Genomic DNA, 17996 nt, shown 5'->3' on the forward strand with positions numbered 1-17996 from the left:
CTGTCAGCCTGTACAGGCTGCACCCGATGCTGCAGCTAAAATTATGTGAAACCGATCGTGCTTATAAATAAATTACTTACAGCTGAAGCGGTCTTATCTTCAAAATTTCACTTATTCATTCTCTCACTACATTTGCTAACGAAAACAAAGCTATGCGAATATAGGAATTTGTACAAATGTTGAAAAAAGGTCGGAATCGTCTGAAATAAATAAAGTTTACACATGTTCATAAGTATTTATTGTCAACGTTTAGTTTCACTCTTCGACCAACTTGAAGGCCATGTCGGCGCAGGAAGCTTTCTTCTCTTCTAGAAAGGACTCCACGTGCACCTTGTAGTCCCCTAGAGGCATAAGCATGGAGTCCACTGGCATCTTCAAAGTCTGATCTGTGAAGCTGTAGTTTCCCTGTGGACGTAAAAGAAACGCACGGATTTTTAAATGTCATAGCACAGCATTTTTGTAGCTCACATAACTAATGAGGAAGTACTGAATAGGATTGAGGAGAGAAGTTTGTGGCACAACTTGACCAAAAGAAGGGATCGGTTGGTAGGACATGTTCTGAGGCATCAAGGGATCACCAATTTAGTATTGGAGGGCTGCTTGGAGGGTAAAAATCGTAGAAGGAGACCAAGAGATGAATACACTAAGCAGATTCAAAAGGATGTAGGTTGCAGTAGGTACTGGAAGATGAAGAAGCTTGCACAGGATAGAGTAGCATGGAGAGCTGCATCAAACCAGTATCAGGACTGAAGACAACAACAACAACAGCACAGCATGGAAGATCATAAGCGCAAGCAACACAGTCTTCTGCAGAACCACGAATGTCGAATGTCGAGAAAGAGCAGTTTTATTTACGTCATATAGAAAAAGTCATCACCTGACTATCGGTAAAACTGTATGGCCACAGTCGGTTTTGTATGAACAGTCAGTGACGTTTGTAAGACAGCTCCGTTCGAGCAGCAGCACAGGAAGGTACAGCTTTCGTTTGTGTATTATTTTACGAACTTGTAACTAGAAGCGCCCCCCCCCCTGCCCCTCCATGAACCGCGGACCTTGCCGTTGGGGGTGGTGGGGGGGGGGGGGGCGACTTGCGCGCCACAGAGATACAGACAGTCGTACCGTACCAAGTCGAACCAAGGCCGCGCGACTAGGCGACATTGTACCAGAAGTACTGATAGCCTTGGAAGAGTGAGTCACGACAAAACTCTTCCACCTGGTCTGCAAGATCTATGCGACGGTAAAATACCCTCGGACTTCAAGAAGAATATAATAATTCAAAGTGCAAAGAAAGCAAGTGCTGACAACTGTAAATATTACCGAACTATCAGTATGATAAGTCATTGTTGTAAAATACTAGGAATAATACAGACGGGAGGAAAACCCGTAGAAGCCGACCTCGGGGAAGATCAGTTTGGATTCCGGAGAAATACAGGAACACGCGAGGCACAACTGTCCCTAAGACTTATCTTTAAGAAAAGGCAGACCTAAATTAGTAGCATTTGTAGACTTAGAGAAAGCTTTTGACAATGTTAACTGGAGTACTCTCTTTCAAAAACTGCTCTTTCAAAAACTTAAGGTAGCAGGGGTAAAATATAGGGGGCGAAAGGCTGTTTACAGCTTGTACAAAAACCAGAGGGCAGTTATAAGTGTCGAGGGGCATGAAAGAGAAGCAGTAATTCTGTAAATGGAGCGAGCAGTTAAGAAAACCGAAGAAAAATTTGAAATAGGAATTAAGGTGCAGGGAGAAGAAATAAAAACAAGGTTTACCGATGACATTGTAATTTTGTCAGAGACAGCAAAGGAATTGGAAGAGCAGTTGAACGAAATGGACAGTGTCTTGAAACATACAACTTGTACCTTTTTCCTGCAATGGGCAAAAAACCTGACTTAGACACAAGTATGTACTGTTAGCAAGGTTTGCGCGGTATCACGGAACACAGCATATTTTCTGTTTGGATAATTTGAGAATGGATTCCGATACCCGAAACCGTCTGTCAGTTAAATAAAAAAAGTGAATTTCGCAACTTCGGCTGCTTTCTACATCAAACTGGCCCGGTTACTGCGCGCACTGAGGTTGGGAACTCACTCGTGGTCGAGCAAGATGTCGTCACAAGGTGTGACAGGCACTGGCAAACTGTCCAGGGATCGACAGAAAAGCAATCCCGGTTCATCTGACAAACAGGTTTCAGGCGCTGTCTGTCGCTGACATAAATCATGGGCCAGATGCAGTCGCTTTCCTGTTTCAATGGAAGCCTCTCAGCCTGCAGGATCCGGGCATTCAAAGAGGGTGGGATTACTGGTAGTCGAGAGCTACATTGTTAAGCGCGTAATGGGGCCCGTTAGGGGCAGGGATGCCACGTAGGCGAAGCAGTCCAGTTTGCACTCTGTCATTGGGAGAGACATACCAGATGTATAACGGTTCCTTCCAGATTCCATGAAGAGCACAGGATATAGCCAACTGCAGATAGTGGCTGGTGGTACCAATTATGTGTGACGCTTTGGATCGAAAGTGATTCAGTCTAATTCTTGGAGGCTATCTGAAGCGGTAAAGACCGCCGGTCTTGTTTCCGAGATGAAGACACAGCTCACCAACTGAAGCATTATCGACAGAACCGGTTGTGGATCTTTGGTACAGAGCCAAGCGGAGAGTCTGAACCAGAGGCTCAGACGGTTCTGCCGCGATGTTGGCTGCAGATTCCTTGTCTTCCGCCATACAGTGGTGGAGTTTCAGGTTCCGCTTACTAGGTCAGTGGTTCATTACATACAGGAGACGACTAAACGGATAGCGTAGGTTGTGTGAAGAGAACTGGGAGGTTTTTTTAGGCTAGAGGGTGTCGGGAAAGTACAAACAGGGCTTCAGTCACAAAGAGAACAGGTCAAACATAGGACGAGGGTAGACCTTGGATCCATTGATATTACAGTAATTGCAAATTGTTGTAGCTGTGCCGGAACGTACCAGAGTTCTAAGCACTAATAGAAATCGTTTCTGCTCAGACCATTATTAGCACTGAAAGCTTGCTAAAACCGAAATTCAGTCTAAATTTTTATAAAGGACGTAAAGATGTGGATAAATACAGTTGGTGGTGGCCTTTTCTTCTGTTAGAAGTAATTTACCTTGTAGTGAAACTAAAGTAGATGGTTGCTGTGAGTATGGGTCGAGGTATTACTTGACAACCGGAATAAATGAATTATGATTGCTTCCTTTACTGCAACCCCCCCCCCTCGATTAAGATGATACAGTTGTTCACAGCTTCGAAAAACACTTGAGTCTTTTCAAACAGGTGCCCGAATCATAGTTGGTGATGACTTCAATTGACCCTCGATATGTTAGCTATAATACAAGTTTACTGTCGGGTTGCAGGCATAAAACGTCGTCCTAAATTATACTATATACTTTGTCCAAAAGTAATTTTTACCTGTTAATTCAGGAGCCGACTCGTCGAGTAAATGGTTACGAAAACATACTTGACTCTTACCAGCAAATAATCCTGAGCAAATAGGAATCATCATAACGGATACAGGAATTAGTGACCAAAGGTCGTTCCAGCGGGACGGAATACCTTAACATCCAAATCCTCCGAAAATAAACGCAAAATATGTCTATTTATAAAAGCAGCTGAAAATTCGATTCGTTCCTCCACTGCCCCCAAAGTGACTATTTAAGCCAGTGGCTTAAATTCAAATAAACAGAATTGGCGACAGTCGGGAGATTTACACCAGTAAATTAATGAAAGACGTAACTGATCCCCTATCGTACATAAGACAAGTCAAAACACTGTTGCAGAAGGAACGAAAAAAACCATGTCAAAGTTAAAAACACGGAATCTCCAAGGTTGGCCATTTCTATAGAAGCTCGAAGTTTAGCTCGTACTTCAGTGCGAGATGCTTTTAACGGTTTCCACACAACGAAACTGTGTCCTGAAATCTTTCAGAAAACCCGAAGATATTCTGGTACGTAAGGTAAACCAGCGGCAAGAAACAACCGCTGCGCGTTTGCAATTGTTGTGTTATCAATGACAGTGCCACTAACGCGAATATACTAAAAACTGTTCTTCGGAGTTCCTTCACAAAAGAAGACGTGGAAAATAATCCAGAATTCAAATCAAGAAGATCTGTCAACAAGAATAACTTCGAATAAATACTCTCGGTGTAGCGAAGCAACTTAAGTCGCTTAATAATGGCAAGTCTTCCTCTCTAGATAGAAACTAATCAGGTTCCTTTCAGGTTTGCTCCACACTTAGCAAACGTGAACAACCGTTCGCTTGACGAAAGACTCAAAAGTTGCACAAGTCACACCAATACTCAAGAAAGAAAATAGAAATAATTCACTGAATTACAGATCCATGTCACTGACGTCGATATGCAGTAGGACTTTATATTCCGTTCGAGCATTACGAGTTACCTCGAAGAAAACGATCTATTGACGCACAGCACAAAATCAGAAACATCGTTCGTGTGGAACACAACTAGCTCTTTTTTATCACAAGGTAATGAGTGCTATCGATAAGGGATGTGAGATTTCCAAAAGGATTTTAATACCGTTCCTCACAAGCGACTTCTAATCAAATTACAGGGGGGTATCGTCTTCGTTGTGCGACTGGTACCGTGTTTTCCTGTCAGGGAGATCATAGTTTATAGTAACTGACAGAAAGTCATCGAGTAAAACAGAAGTAATTTTTGTCGTTTTCAAAGGAAGTGTTCTATGCCCCGTGCTGTTTCTGATCTACATAAACGATTAAGTAGACAATCTGAAAAGCCCTCATAGATGGTTTGCAGATGATATCGTCGTTTACAGCCTAGTAGTCAACAGAAGATCAAAACCAATTGAAAAATGATTTCCCGGCCACTGTGGCCGATCGGTTCTAGGCACTTCAGTCCGGAACCGCGCTGCTGCTACGGTCGCAGGTTCGAATCCTGCCTCGGGCATGGATGTGTGTGATGTCTTTAGGTTAGTTAGGTTTAAGTAGTTCTAAGCCTAGGGGACCGATGACCTCAGATGTTAAGGCTCATAGTGCTTACAGCCATTTAAGCTATTTTTTGCAAAATGATTTAGACACGATATCGGTATGTTGCGAAAAGTAATAGAAAGTGTGAGGCTATCTATGTATGTGAGTACTGCAAGGAATCCATTAAACTTCTGTTATATGATAATTTGCACTAATATAAAGGCTATCAGTTTAAACAAATACCTAGGGATTACAGATAATGCTATGGGGAAAGAGAACCAAAGACTGCGTTTCTTTGGAGGAAAACTTAGAAGATGGAACAGATGTACTAAAGAGACTGCCTACAATTTGCTTAACCGTTCTCTTCTGGATTACTGCTGTGTGGTATGGGATTCGTATCAGACAGATTTGACGGAGGTGAAGAAAAAGAAGGACAGCTCGTTTTGTATTATTGTGAAGTATGGGGGGAGAGTGTCACGGAACTGATATGCGAATTCGGGTGGCAAGCAATAAAACAAAGGAGTTTTCCGTTGCGGCGAGATCTTTTCAAGAAATTTCAATCACCAACTTCCTCTTGCGTATGGGAAAACAGTTTGCTGAAGTTCAACTACACAGCGAGAAATGATTATCGTAATAAAAATAAGAGAAATTCAGAATTCACACGGAAAGATACACGTGTTCTTTCCCGCCCTCTTCTAAAATGAAAAACTAGAGAAATAGTCTGAAGGTGTTTCATAGACGCCTCTACCAGGCACATAGTGTGAACTGCAGAGTAGTCATGTAGATGTAGACGCAAATTTAAGAAATTCGTAGGCATTGCGTGTTCCTTGGTACACTGGTAGCGACGGTATTATGAGGTGGAAACATCGATGACGCACAGAACATCACCAGGCAGGGCGAAGAAAGGAACTGATACCAACTGCCAAAAGAAAAATCCCCCTCACAACTGCGAAGACTGTGGAAGATGGCAGACCCTCTGGCCTCTTCGCAAATATATTAGTAGCCATCAGACCAGCCTATCACGCCTTTCTAAAATTTGAAGTTGCAAATTAGTGTCATTTCGCTACTGTATTGCACTGTCACGCAGGGTAAGTCATCGGAAGCTTTGTACCGGCATGTACACGATCGGGAGTAGGCTGCATACATACTATAATTCTGTTAATTTCACATAGAAGACGAGTGGGAACTTTTGGGATATGAGGACAACCGCTCACAGTAGCAGAAGGTGCGGGTGGATTTTCTGTTACTGAGAATTGCAGGCGGGGTCCCCGACCCATAGCTGGTGGCTTCCTCTTTCAGTGTCTCAGGGCCAGAGCGACGGACGCTCTCTACTTTTGCGGTGGCTGAGAGGAGTTTGCTAACAGAAGCCTCATGTTTTAGGCAGGAAAGCGCCAGCCCGGCGTCATGGCTGTGCTTTTGTTTGGAATTTTCCGGAGAAATGGTCGCTGAGGTCCTCGGAACAGCCGACGGAATGGCGCCACATGTTGAGACCCGGTTATCACGTTCCGTTGGCGTCCATCGCCAGAAACTTCCCGCACAAAGTGCTGGAGGAGGCTGTGATGGGCTGCTTGACTGTTACATTAGGACGCATTTGCAGTCACTATAGGCAATTGGCGGAAATTAATGGTATTGGCGCCTTGGTTGATGGAGTACGGTACTGTGAATCTGGACGAATTTGTCGTAACGCCATAAATGGCTAACATTTTGTTTATCGGTAACGATTGGCCGATTTTTGGCGAAGTTAAGCGGTCGCTCTCTGGGCGCAGAACGGGAGGGAATTTTTAGGGAAGTTGGTTCCTGGTTTCCGCGTGTGTCAGTCATATATAATGCCGCCCCAGCTCCAGAGTAATTTCATTCACAATTTTTTGTCCTGCCATCTGGACAAACACTTAACTGTTTTCCGCGCTCGTGCTTAGATTAGTCTCCAAGGCAGAGCCCGTCTGCATTGTAGCCGACAACGAGTAGCAGTCATCATCAGCACGCCGCCTTGCGCCTTACTGTTAGTAATATAAGCAGCTGTGGCGTGTAGGATTTCCGTTGATTTTTCAGCCACCCAAAATTCGAATTGAGGTTTCTCAACAGCAGCATTCGTACAAACACTTCGCCTCCTTAGTTGATATCGTGGTACTAGATCTGATTACCCACTTGTTTATAGATATTATACATTGTATCTGTTTTCTTTGCTTCCCCATTTCGTAGTAGAAAAGCACACTAAAGTCCATGGAGTGTCGTTTGTAACAGGTTCATACCAATAGTTCTATAAAGAGAGGACTGAAGTGACGCAACGATGCCCGGGCATCGGAGTGGACCAAGCTACGCCTCGCTACCCAGTTCGTACACACGGTTATTAGCGCACCACACGGGGAATGCGCACACCGTCACGTGGTGCACACGACAGTAATCAGTACTTTAGTGGCCCACCTGTTCTGCAATTTCTGGCCATCAAAGAGCCTGGCAGGAGTATGTGGGGCTGACACCTGCACCGCTTCTGAATGCTCTCCAGCGCATGGTAGACGTGACCGCGCGCCATCTCGTCTCCTCTCCCTCTGTCGCCACACCATCGACACGATCCAGCCCACCACATTACACTCAACACACTGCATGCGACAAATGTTCTTTACATTACAGTCATAACGGTAGGCATTTGATTGACACAATGGCTAATACACAACTCAGTTTCAAAACATATGTATTTATTTATACGCATGTGTACAAACTGCAGTGGCACATTTTTATTGTATTATTTTTCTGGCACATCTTTCACTACTCAACTCAGCATTTTTCTCATTGTAACAAGACACTCTTCATGTGCATTTTATTTCTTTCTGTTTGTATGTAATTAGTACGTTTATAAGGCATGCGTGGCAGGGAACTGAGCCGTAGAAAAATTTGCTGTTTTGAAGAGCGCACCGCAGCGCGTGGTGTGAAGCAATCGCCCTCTCTTTCTGGCGGTAGCGCTGCTGTGGCAATCGCAGCTTTGGTGTCTCCCTCTGGTGGTAAAGGGAAAGGTTGCCTGTTCACGTGCATTTAAGGGGCGCTATGAGCTCGGAGTTGGTCAGGCGGAGTCAGTCAGTCGGTCTCGGCGAGTCTGGTCAGTTGGTCAGCCAAGTTGGTCTTGGTCTGTCTCTCGTTCGCCACGGCGAGGCGATTAGTGTCTGTCTGTCGTCCGGAGTGCTGGTATGCGTTAGGCCGTCAGTCTGCTCGAGTTTGCTCAGGCAATGGGCATTGGCGTTTGGATCGATCGGTTGGTCGGTCGCTCACTGGGACACAAGATGACATGCCCGTCTTGAGCGTCGGCGCGTGTGAGGTCGCCGCGTCAGTTCGGTGGGCCGCGCCGTATAGCGAGGGATAGCGGCTTCGCGGACGACACGAGACGAACAGGAGTCAATCCACGACATCGGTCTGGCTGCGGCGAGCTGCGACGCCGTGAGACGGGAGATCGGGGTGCCTTCCTGCGTCCGTTGAAGCGGCTGGCAGCGAGCGGTTCGGGAGAGCGTTTTGGGCGTACTGCGCCAGGTCTTTGCTAGACATCGCAGTTTATTAAAAGTTAAGTGATGTGTTGTTTCACTTACTTGTTAAATTCTACTTGTGTTCTTGGTCAGTCTCTCGCCCCCAGCTTGCTCGCCTGTCTCTCGTTCACATTTGTTAGGCAGTTAGTGTCTGTCTGTCGGTCTGCCGTACGTTAATAGCTGCCTCTCTCATGTTTGTCGGATTCGGCGTTAGCGAATTCATTGCTTAAGGTGTAAAGGCCGAATTCCTGAAATATATTTTTATCTTGCCTATCATCTTGCGAGGTGGTATATGTGTAATGTAGAGCATGTTGCTACATTTTATGTAAAACTACGTTTCATGGATTTTATTTAAATGGTCATTTTAGTATATAAAGTTGCCACCCTTCCACCATAAGAGTTCTTTTATAAACAAGTTGCACTTTCGGTGGCAAATAATTTTTAATGTGACTGTTTTTTACCATTTTCTTCCCTCTTATGGGATGCATAGTTTATGTGTTTGTGTGAGTTGCTAAAATTTTTAGTTTGAAGTAATCTGGTGTGTTGCAGATTTGCACCAGTGTATTCTTTCAGAGGTTGTTGTGAGCGGTCGTGACTACGGCCGTGTTAAAAGGGAGCGGCAAGGTTCTCAGCCCGAAAGCTCATACTGCCAAAAAAAGTTATATTTGCCTCTGAATAAATTGTAACTTGATATTTACAGGTTACCATTCTGATGATAATTTTTAAACCTGTGTTTTTGTAAGAAAAAGGGGTTTTACGAATAAAATTTCCATTTTTTTAAAATTAATTTATTTCATCAGTTACCAATTGGCAACTACTTCCACGCTCACATAGTGTGATTAAATGTGTTGATGTTCTTCATGAATCGCTAGTAAATAAAGTAAATTCTTTAAGAAAAAGAATTTGAAAGTAAATTCACGGTTCACGAACATTCAATTCACTGCTTCTCGCTGATAAACAATAATTATTTTCATAAGTGAATACAATTCTACAGTGGATATCTTTAACCCATTCATACTAATAATTTGTTCTCAATCACGGTTTATACATTGTTCAACGAACTCTGGATTTTAGTCTCTTTTGTCTCATAAACTCTGCATTGTTTTGCTTATACAATGTTTAAATGTGTTGTCTTTGCGCGTGTAAGCCATGAAATACACTGATATTCGAAGCTTTTATCAATATGATGATCTTCGCTCTTGTTACTACATGATTATATATATGACAAGTCTATCATACTAGATATTCATTTTTGTTACATCACCCTCTATTCACTCTGGGCTAGGTTGCTTTCCACCATTATGCATTTTATTCTATTACATCGTTAAACTGTTGTGATGAGTATGTCTGGGATTTGACTGTTGCCCTGCACATGTTTTTAAGAATGAATGAACAGCCGGACTGTGTGTTGGTCTCCCTTTTTTCCTTCCTTTTGGATGTCTGTGGAGTTTTCTTACTGACACAAGTAGATGTTTTGATTATTAAATTTATTATTTGTGTGCATCAATTGTAAGGACCGTGGTCCAATCTGGCAAAATCACTTCAAATATCAACAGTAGCCCAATATGTGTGATAAACTGACCGAATAAATGTCGCGTCCCAAAGGAGTCTCTGTGTTTTCTGTGGCCGGCCGTTGTGACCGAGGGGTTCTATGCGCTACAGTCTGGAACCGCGCGACCGTTACGGGCATGGGTGTGTGTGTGTGATGTGATGTCCTTTGGTTAGTTAGGTTTAAGTAGTTCTAAGTTATAGGGGACTGATGACCTCAGAAGTTAAGTCGCATAGTGTTCAGAGCCAGCCGAATTTCGATCCCATGCGGAACTAGTTACTTATTTGCTTTCAATCTTTCAGTTGTTCCTCTACGCCAGGGATGCTTATTACTACGTCGTCCACACAAGAGTCTGTCGATGCTAAAAAGACGGTGTCTTTGTACTATTCTCCTGCGTGAACGATTTCTTGAACGCAAAATTTGAAACTTGAGCTCTCGTTTTGCTCTCTTCAGCTGCCCCACCAGACTGGTCGACATAGGACTGAAGAGAAGCCTCGCTTAGCGATTTTATGTATGACCATAATTTTCTCGTGTTGTCTGCCAGATCTTTTGTTAAGATATGACGATGGTAGTTGTTGTATGCTTCAAGCATAGATCTTTTCACAGACGCATGAATCTCTACTAAACTTTGCTTATCGACATTAGTGCGTTCTCCTTTGAAACTAAAGAAGAACAGCATCTGCTTCCTCAGCGTCTTCCGTATTTCTTTATTAAACTATGGTGGGTATTTTCCATCTTTTACTCAATTACTAGGCAAGTAACTCCCCAGACCACTGCTCGAATTTTGCCCCTAATCCCTCTACATCGATCTTACTGGAACTAAGTGATGTCAGTTCACTTTCTAAATGAGATGCTAACCACTGCTTAACTGCCCTATCTAGCAGAAACAGTCCCCTAGCCTTCTTGAGTAATTAATTACCTTTCGTATCCATAGTTACTATAATGACATCATGATCGCTAATTTTCGTTTCTATATTGGCATTGTCGATAAGATCCGATCCTTTTGTAACTACTGGGTCTAATATAATTGCATTGCGTGTGGGCTGCCGAGCTAGCTACTCAAGACAGTTTTCAGAAAACTTGTAAAACAGTATTTCGCACGACTGTCTGTCTGTACCACCCGCAATGAATCCTTAGACTTCCCAGTCTATACTTGGTAGGTTCGAGTCACCTCCAACTAATACTGCATGATCTGGGTATTTACGCGCTACAGGCCATATGCTTTCTTTGAATGACTCTAGAACAGTCACAGCGGAATCTGGTGGCCGGTAAAAGCATCCAACAATTAACTTGGTTTCACCCACATTGGTTACACGCTACCCGATAACTTCTCTGTCGTACTCCACTTCGACTTCAATAGAGACAATATTTTTGTCAATTTGAATCAACACTCCCGCCTCCCCCCTACTATGGCCATTAATCTTTCCTTTATACATTCCACGACTCGCTAAATATCTCGGAGCTCTCCACTTCGGGTTTCAGCCAGCTTTCGGCTTCAAGAATAATTTGTGAACGAGAGCTATCCTGGAGGGCAATAAATTCTAGAAATTTGTACTAGTACGTTGACGGTTTGCTGATAACATTTTGACAGTCGAAGTGTCCTTACTCTCAACACGGTCTGGCTTTCCATGCTGCGTACTTGATATCATTGTAAACAAGACAGAGAAGAGCTGAGTTATCCATCGCAAATAAGAATCAATCGTAGGGCCTAAACAGACTTTCTGAGGTGACATTAGGGGAGTATATTCATTTGTAAAATTTTCTTATAAATCTGTAGAACCATTTTCTAAGAGGGCATAGTTTAAATACGCGACAATTAAGCAATGTGTTGTGATTGATGAAGAAGCCATTCTGTGTACTGCTGATTGCCAGTCTTTACTCAGTTCCATTAACAAATAGTCAGATTCAGTATAGAGAAACTGGCAAATGAAAGTAATGTGTACAGTTAATGTTCGTGTTCAGGAGGAGGGTAGCAATAGCTATTCTAGATCAGACTACAGGACGACTCTGTAATCGAAATTTAAAAGTCACAAAGTTCGGAAATACAAGTTTTTTCAGATGTTGTTGTTGTTGTGGTCTTCAGTCCTGAGATGCAGCTCTCCATGCTACTCTATCCTGTGCAAGCTTCTTCATCTCCCAGTACCTACTGCAGCCTACATCCTTCTGAATCTGCTTAGTGTACTGATCTCTTGGTCTCCCTCTACGATTTTTACCCTCCACACTGCCCTCCAGTACTAAATTGGTGATCCCTTGATGCCTCAGAACATGTCCTATCAACCGATCCCTTCTTCTGGTCAAGTTGTGCCACAAACTTCTCTTCTCCCCAATCCGATTCAATACTTCCTCATCAGTTATGTGATCTACCCATCTAATCTTCAGCATTCCTCTGTAGCACCACATTTCGAAACCTTCGATTCTCTTCTTGTCCAAACTATTTATCGTCCATGTTTCACTTCCATACATAGCTACACTCCATACAAATACTCTCATAAACGACTTCCTGACACTTAAATCTATACTCGATGTTAACAAATTTCTCTTCTTCAGAAACGCTTTCGTTGCCATTGCCAGTCTACAATTTATATCCTCTCTACTTCGACCATCATCAGATATTTTGCTCCCCAAATAGCAAAACTCCTTTACTATTTTAAGTGTCTCATTTCCCAATCTAATTCCCTCAGCATCACCCGACTTAATTCGATTACATTCTATTATCCTCGATTTGCTTTTGTTGATGTTCATCTTATATCTCCTTTCACGACACTATCCATTCCGTTCAACTGCTCTTCCAAGTCCTTTGCTGTCTCTGACAGTAACTGACCCTAACAGAGGGTCAACCCTGAAGCTGTTACGTGAACAGAGAATCCCTGTGATCTAAGCAAGTTCTTGAAAATCCTTCTGCACTGGCCACTGCCACAGCTGCTGCGTGTGCAAGGGCCGCTTCATGTCTACACTAAGCACGGGAACAGGATTAAAGCATACTGCACACTTTACCATTGGAAGCAGAACAGGACAGGACAGAAACAACAAGTACAGTTCTTTCCATCCACATTGCATATGGCGAGGGAAGATGCCTGACTACTGGCATCATAGTTGGGATCTCCCGACCGCGAGGACCAAAGTCCTACATAACATCCATAGTTGCTATCAGTAACGATACCACTGTGCTGTTGTCACGGAAACGTAAACACACGCTCTTTCCATTACTGGCCGCGGTAGACGCGCAACGCAGCCGCACGAAGTGCGCTTTAACTGTTAGGGATCTTCTTTCGCTGTTTAGCGACAGAGAGCCAAATATATACCAGATGATCCAAAAGTCAGTATTAATTTGAAAACTGAATAAATCAAAAGTAAGTAGATAGAGAGGTACAAATTGACACACATGCTTGGAATGACATGGGGTTTTATTAGAACCAAAAAAATACAAACGTTCAAAAAATTTCCGGCAGATGGCGCTTCATCTGATCAGAATAGCAATAATTAGCATAAGAAAGTAAGACAAAGCAAAGACGATGTTCTTTACAGGAAATGCTCAATATGCCCACCATCATTCCTCAACAATAGCTGTAGTCGAGGAAGAATGTTGTGAATAGCATTGTAAAGCATGTCCGGAGTTATGGGGAGGCATTGGCGTCTTTCAGCATCCCTAGAGATGTTGGTCGATCACGACACACTTGCGACTTCAGGTGACCCCAAAGCCAATAATCGCACGGACTGAGGTCTGAGGACCTGGGAGGCCAAGCATGACGAAAGTGGCGGCTGAGCATTCGATCATCACCAAACGATGCGCGCAAGAAATCTTTCACGCGTCTAGCAATACTTTGTTTTTGTTTTTTTGGTTCTAATAAACCCCATGTCATTTCAAGCATGTGTGTCAATTTTTATCCCTCTATCTACAGTGTTACGTAGTTTATTAAGTTTTCAAATTTATACTGACTTTTTTATCACCCGGTATGTTATTGTAAATCTGGCAACGTTTAGTTTGTGAAAGTATGTGATATACGTACCTTTGGACCAGGACATTCTGCCTCCCGGTTGACCATGGAGGCCATAGCATCCAGCATGTCGGGCATGCTTGACTTCAGCGTGCGACAGGGGTCCGGCAGCTTGAGCACCGTAGGCTTGTCATCTGTCCCACCCTCTGGCATCGGCAGGTACAGTTTCAAGACCAGCTGCGACAGTACAGCGAGTTCATTACCTTCTTACATCGAACAAAAGCTCCGACAAAGCACATGTCTACATTTACTCCTATATCTTTTTGGCTTGCCGCGTTACTTTTTTTTCTTTTTTTCAACTTTTATCCCTCACTCGAAACGTTATCAGTGGGAGACGGGCCGATTAAGTTCATGAAATAACTTGTGGTCGGGTACAGTGAGGCCTAACTTCGATTCCTCTGCTTAAATTGGGTATTGGCTCTGCTCTCATTTCTCTATTTTTCTACTGAGTCAGTGAGTGTGGCCATTCTGCGAGGAATAATGCACTTGAAAAATACGCGTGTAGTGCTGTTGGGGAAAAGACCTGCGAACTATATTTTATTATCTACTCGCAACTAAGACCAGAGAGTTACCAGCAGGCGGCCGGTCGGTGACAATAGTGAGGTATCGACATAGGCGATCGACCCCTTCCGTCGAAGGTTCCGAGTCCTGCCCCTGGCATGGGTGTGTGTGTTGGCCTTAGCGTAAGTTAGTTTAAGTAGTGTGTAAGTCCAAGGACCGATGATGACAAAGACGAACCCCGGGTAATGGTCGGCGGTACGCATTTATATCAGCCGGGATGCAGAGGACGGTGGCCTGGCAGAAGAAGCCACTGGCTGGCGTCTCGCAAAATACACTATTGGTCATTAAAATTGCTACACCACGAAGACGACGTGCTACAGACGCGAAATTTAACCGACAAGAAGAAGATGCTGTGATATGCAAATGATTAGCTTTTCAGAGCACTCATACAAGGTTGGCGCCGGTGACGACACCTACAACGTACTGACATGAAGAAAGTTTACAACCGATTTATCATACATAAACAGCTGTTGACCGGCGTTGCCTGGTGAAACGTTGTTGTGATGCCTCATGTAAGGAGGAGAAACGCGTACCATCACGTTTCCGACTTTGATAAAGGTCGGATTGCATACTATCACGATTGCGGTTTATCGTATCGCGACATTGCTACTCGAGTTGGTCGAGATCGAATGACTGTTAGCAGAATATGGAATCCGTAGGTGCAGGAGGGTAATACGGAACGCCGTATTGGATCCCAATGGCCTCGTATCACTACCAGGCGAGATGACAGGCATCTTATCCGCATGGCTGTAATGGATCATGCAGCCACGTCTCGATCCCTGAGTCAACAGATGGGGACGTTTGCAAGGGAACAACCATCTGCACGAACAGTTCGACGACGTTTGGACTATCAGGTCGGAGACCATGGCTGCGGTTAACCTTGACGCTGCATCACAGACAGGAGCGCCTGCGATGGTGCACTCAGCGACGAACCTGGGTGCACGAATGGCAAAACGTCATTTTTTCGGATGAATCCAGGTTCTGTTTACAGCATCATGATGGTCACATCCGTGTTTGGAGACATCGCGGTGAGCGCACATTGGAAACGTGTGTTCGTCATCGCCATACTAGCGTATCACTCAGTGTGATGGTATGGGGTGCCTTTGGTTACACGTCTCGGTCACCTCTTGTTCGCACTGACGGCACTTTGAACAATGGACGTTGCATTTCAGATGTGTTACGACCCGTGGCCCTACCCTTCATTCGATCCCTTCGAAACTGTACATTTCAGCAGGGTAATGCACGACCGCATGTTGCAGGTCCTGTACGGGCCTTTCTGGATACAGAAAATGTTCGACTGCTGCCATGGCCAGCACATTCTCCAGATCTGTCACCAATTGAAAACGTGGGCTTAATGGTGGCCGAGCAACTGGCTCGTCACCATACGCCAGTCACTACTCTTGATGAACTGTGGTATCGTGTTGAAGCTGTATGGGTAGCTGTACCTGTACACGCCATCCAAGCTCTGTTTGACTCAATGCCCAGGCGTATCAAGGCTGTTATTACGGCCAGAAGTGGTTGTTCTGGGTACTGATTTCTCAGGATCTGTGTGTGAAAATGTAATCACATGTCATTTCTAGTATAATATATTTGTCCAATGAATACCCGTTTATCATTTGCATTTCTTCTTGGTGTAGCAATTTTAATGGCCAATAGTGTACTAGTCCACCGTGCTGCGCACGATACATTTCTGCAACGGTAGATGTTGAGTTCGTGTGCAATCTGCCCCACGTAAATGCAATGATCTTCTTTAATAAACCCGTCTGCAAGGCACGGATCGTCGTCTGACGTGCAGGTACTTAGCCACCCTGATCTTTCATCGTATCGCATATCTTTTCTGCCTTTATCAGTTAACCAGCACCAGTCCCACGCCTGTTTTCGTGACACTACGCTTTGTAAAGATCCCCTGGTTAGCAATGTGTTCCAACCAGGGACTTTCCTCTAAACTCGGTACCCCATTGACCTTCACACTTCAGTTGGCGGTCACAGTATCCACTATCTATATCTTCAAACTGAATTTGTTAGCACACTGGCACCGATACTTCCATCTACTGGAGGCGCTTGAAAGTTTTGATCACCTTAACTACCTAGAAATGACATTTAATTTCCAGGTGGTATTTATACACCCATGAGAGTTTTTATAATCTCACTATGCTTTGTTAGTAATTTAAGGAATATGCACATTGGATGTGGAAACTAGGAAAAGGAGAGCCTTTTACTGGTTAAAGAAAGACACTCAAATCGAAGTACGAAGGGTGTTTGGAACTGAGGCCAGTTCGAGAACGGTAATAAAACACTGCGTATTGCAACTTTGGCAAAATGAACGGGACAGTTGAGGCACAGACGGGAGAACGTACGAATTTCTCCCTAATGTCAGAGAGAGATTAAAAACGAGGTTTCTAAACCCTTTGAGTGGACTGACTAGCCATGACCGAGCATGTGAGGACTGTGGTAGGTAAGGGGACTCGTAAACTTCGATTTATTGGGAGAAGTTTAGGAAAGAGTTGTTCACCCGTAAAGGAGACCGCATATGGGACGCTGGTGCGAACTATTCTTGGGTCCTGCTCGACTGTTTGGCACTCATATCAGGTCGGGTTGAAGAAAGACATCGGAGCAATTCAGAGGCGGGCTGCTACATTTCGCACAACAGGTAGGTGCTGTGGAGACACTTTAGGAACTAAAATAGGAATCCCTGCAGGGAAGGGTACGTTCATTTCGAGAAACGCTATTGAGAAAATTTAGAGAACCGGCATTTGGAGTTGACTGCCGAGAGATTCTACTACCGCCAACATATACTGCAGGTAAGGACCACAAAGATAAAATACGAGGAATTAGGAGGCATACAGACAGTCATTTTTCCCTCTCTCTGTTTGCGAGTGGAAGCGCACAGGAATTGACAAGTGGTGGTACAGGGTACGCTCCGCCATGCACCGTACGGTGGCTCGCGGAGTACCTGTGTAGACGAAGATGTAGATATGTTACGTTTGTACACAAAATCAAAAGATAGATGAATGACAGTTGCACCTGCGGCAGTGGGGGCACACCAGAACACACATTGTGGGACGGCGCTAATGGACGTCAGGTACTAGGATATTGGATTCCAAATCATCACTAAGGAGCGAGTCGATGTGGCGATACTGCAGCCGCAGTATCCAGGAAGGCCAAGGAAGATTAGACATTCAGTCTTAAGTCATCATGCCACCAATCAGGCTGGACAATATGTTCTGCAGATGGAGAAAAGACAACTGAGGCCGGCTACCACCGAATGAAACAATTTCCCAAAAATCTACGTAGTGTTGGTGCAAGTGATCATGGAAGTGTGGAGTTTAAGACGTATCAGTGATGGGTGAAACTGCTTGCTATAATGGAAACGCTGTTGACCAGCTGTCCGACGATGGAATCCAGCACAAAATGGCTCTTGACCGGTGTAGTATGG

General features: G+C 44.1%; 1 protein-coding gene across 1 annotated transcript in view; it reads right to left on the minus strand.

The window, feature by feature from the left end:
- Nucleotides 1-221: 221 nt before the first annotated feature.
- LOC126273658 (uncharacterized) overlaps nt 222-17996 on the minus strand; it is a 52611-nt gene continuing 34836 nt past the window's right edge. The window contains exons 3-4 of the mRNA XM_049977049.1: nt 14012-14176; nt 222-405 (exon numbers count right to left, since the gene is read on the minus strand). Of these exons, the coding sequence (XP_049833006.1) occupies nt 256-405; nt 14012-14176 (315 nt within the window). The 3' untranslated portion in view covers nt 222-255. The remainder of the gene's footprint in view (nt 406-14011; nt 14177-17996) is intronic.

This window comes from Schistocerca gregaria, chromosome 1 (genome assembly GCF_023897955.1).
Source record: "Schistocerca gregaria isolate iqSchGreg1 chromosome 1, iqSchGreg1.2, whole genome shotgun sequence".
Lineage (NCBI taxonomy): Eukaryota > Metazoa > Arthropoda > Insecta > Orthoptera > Acrididae > Schistocerca > Schistocerca gregaria.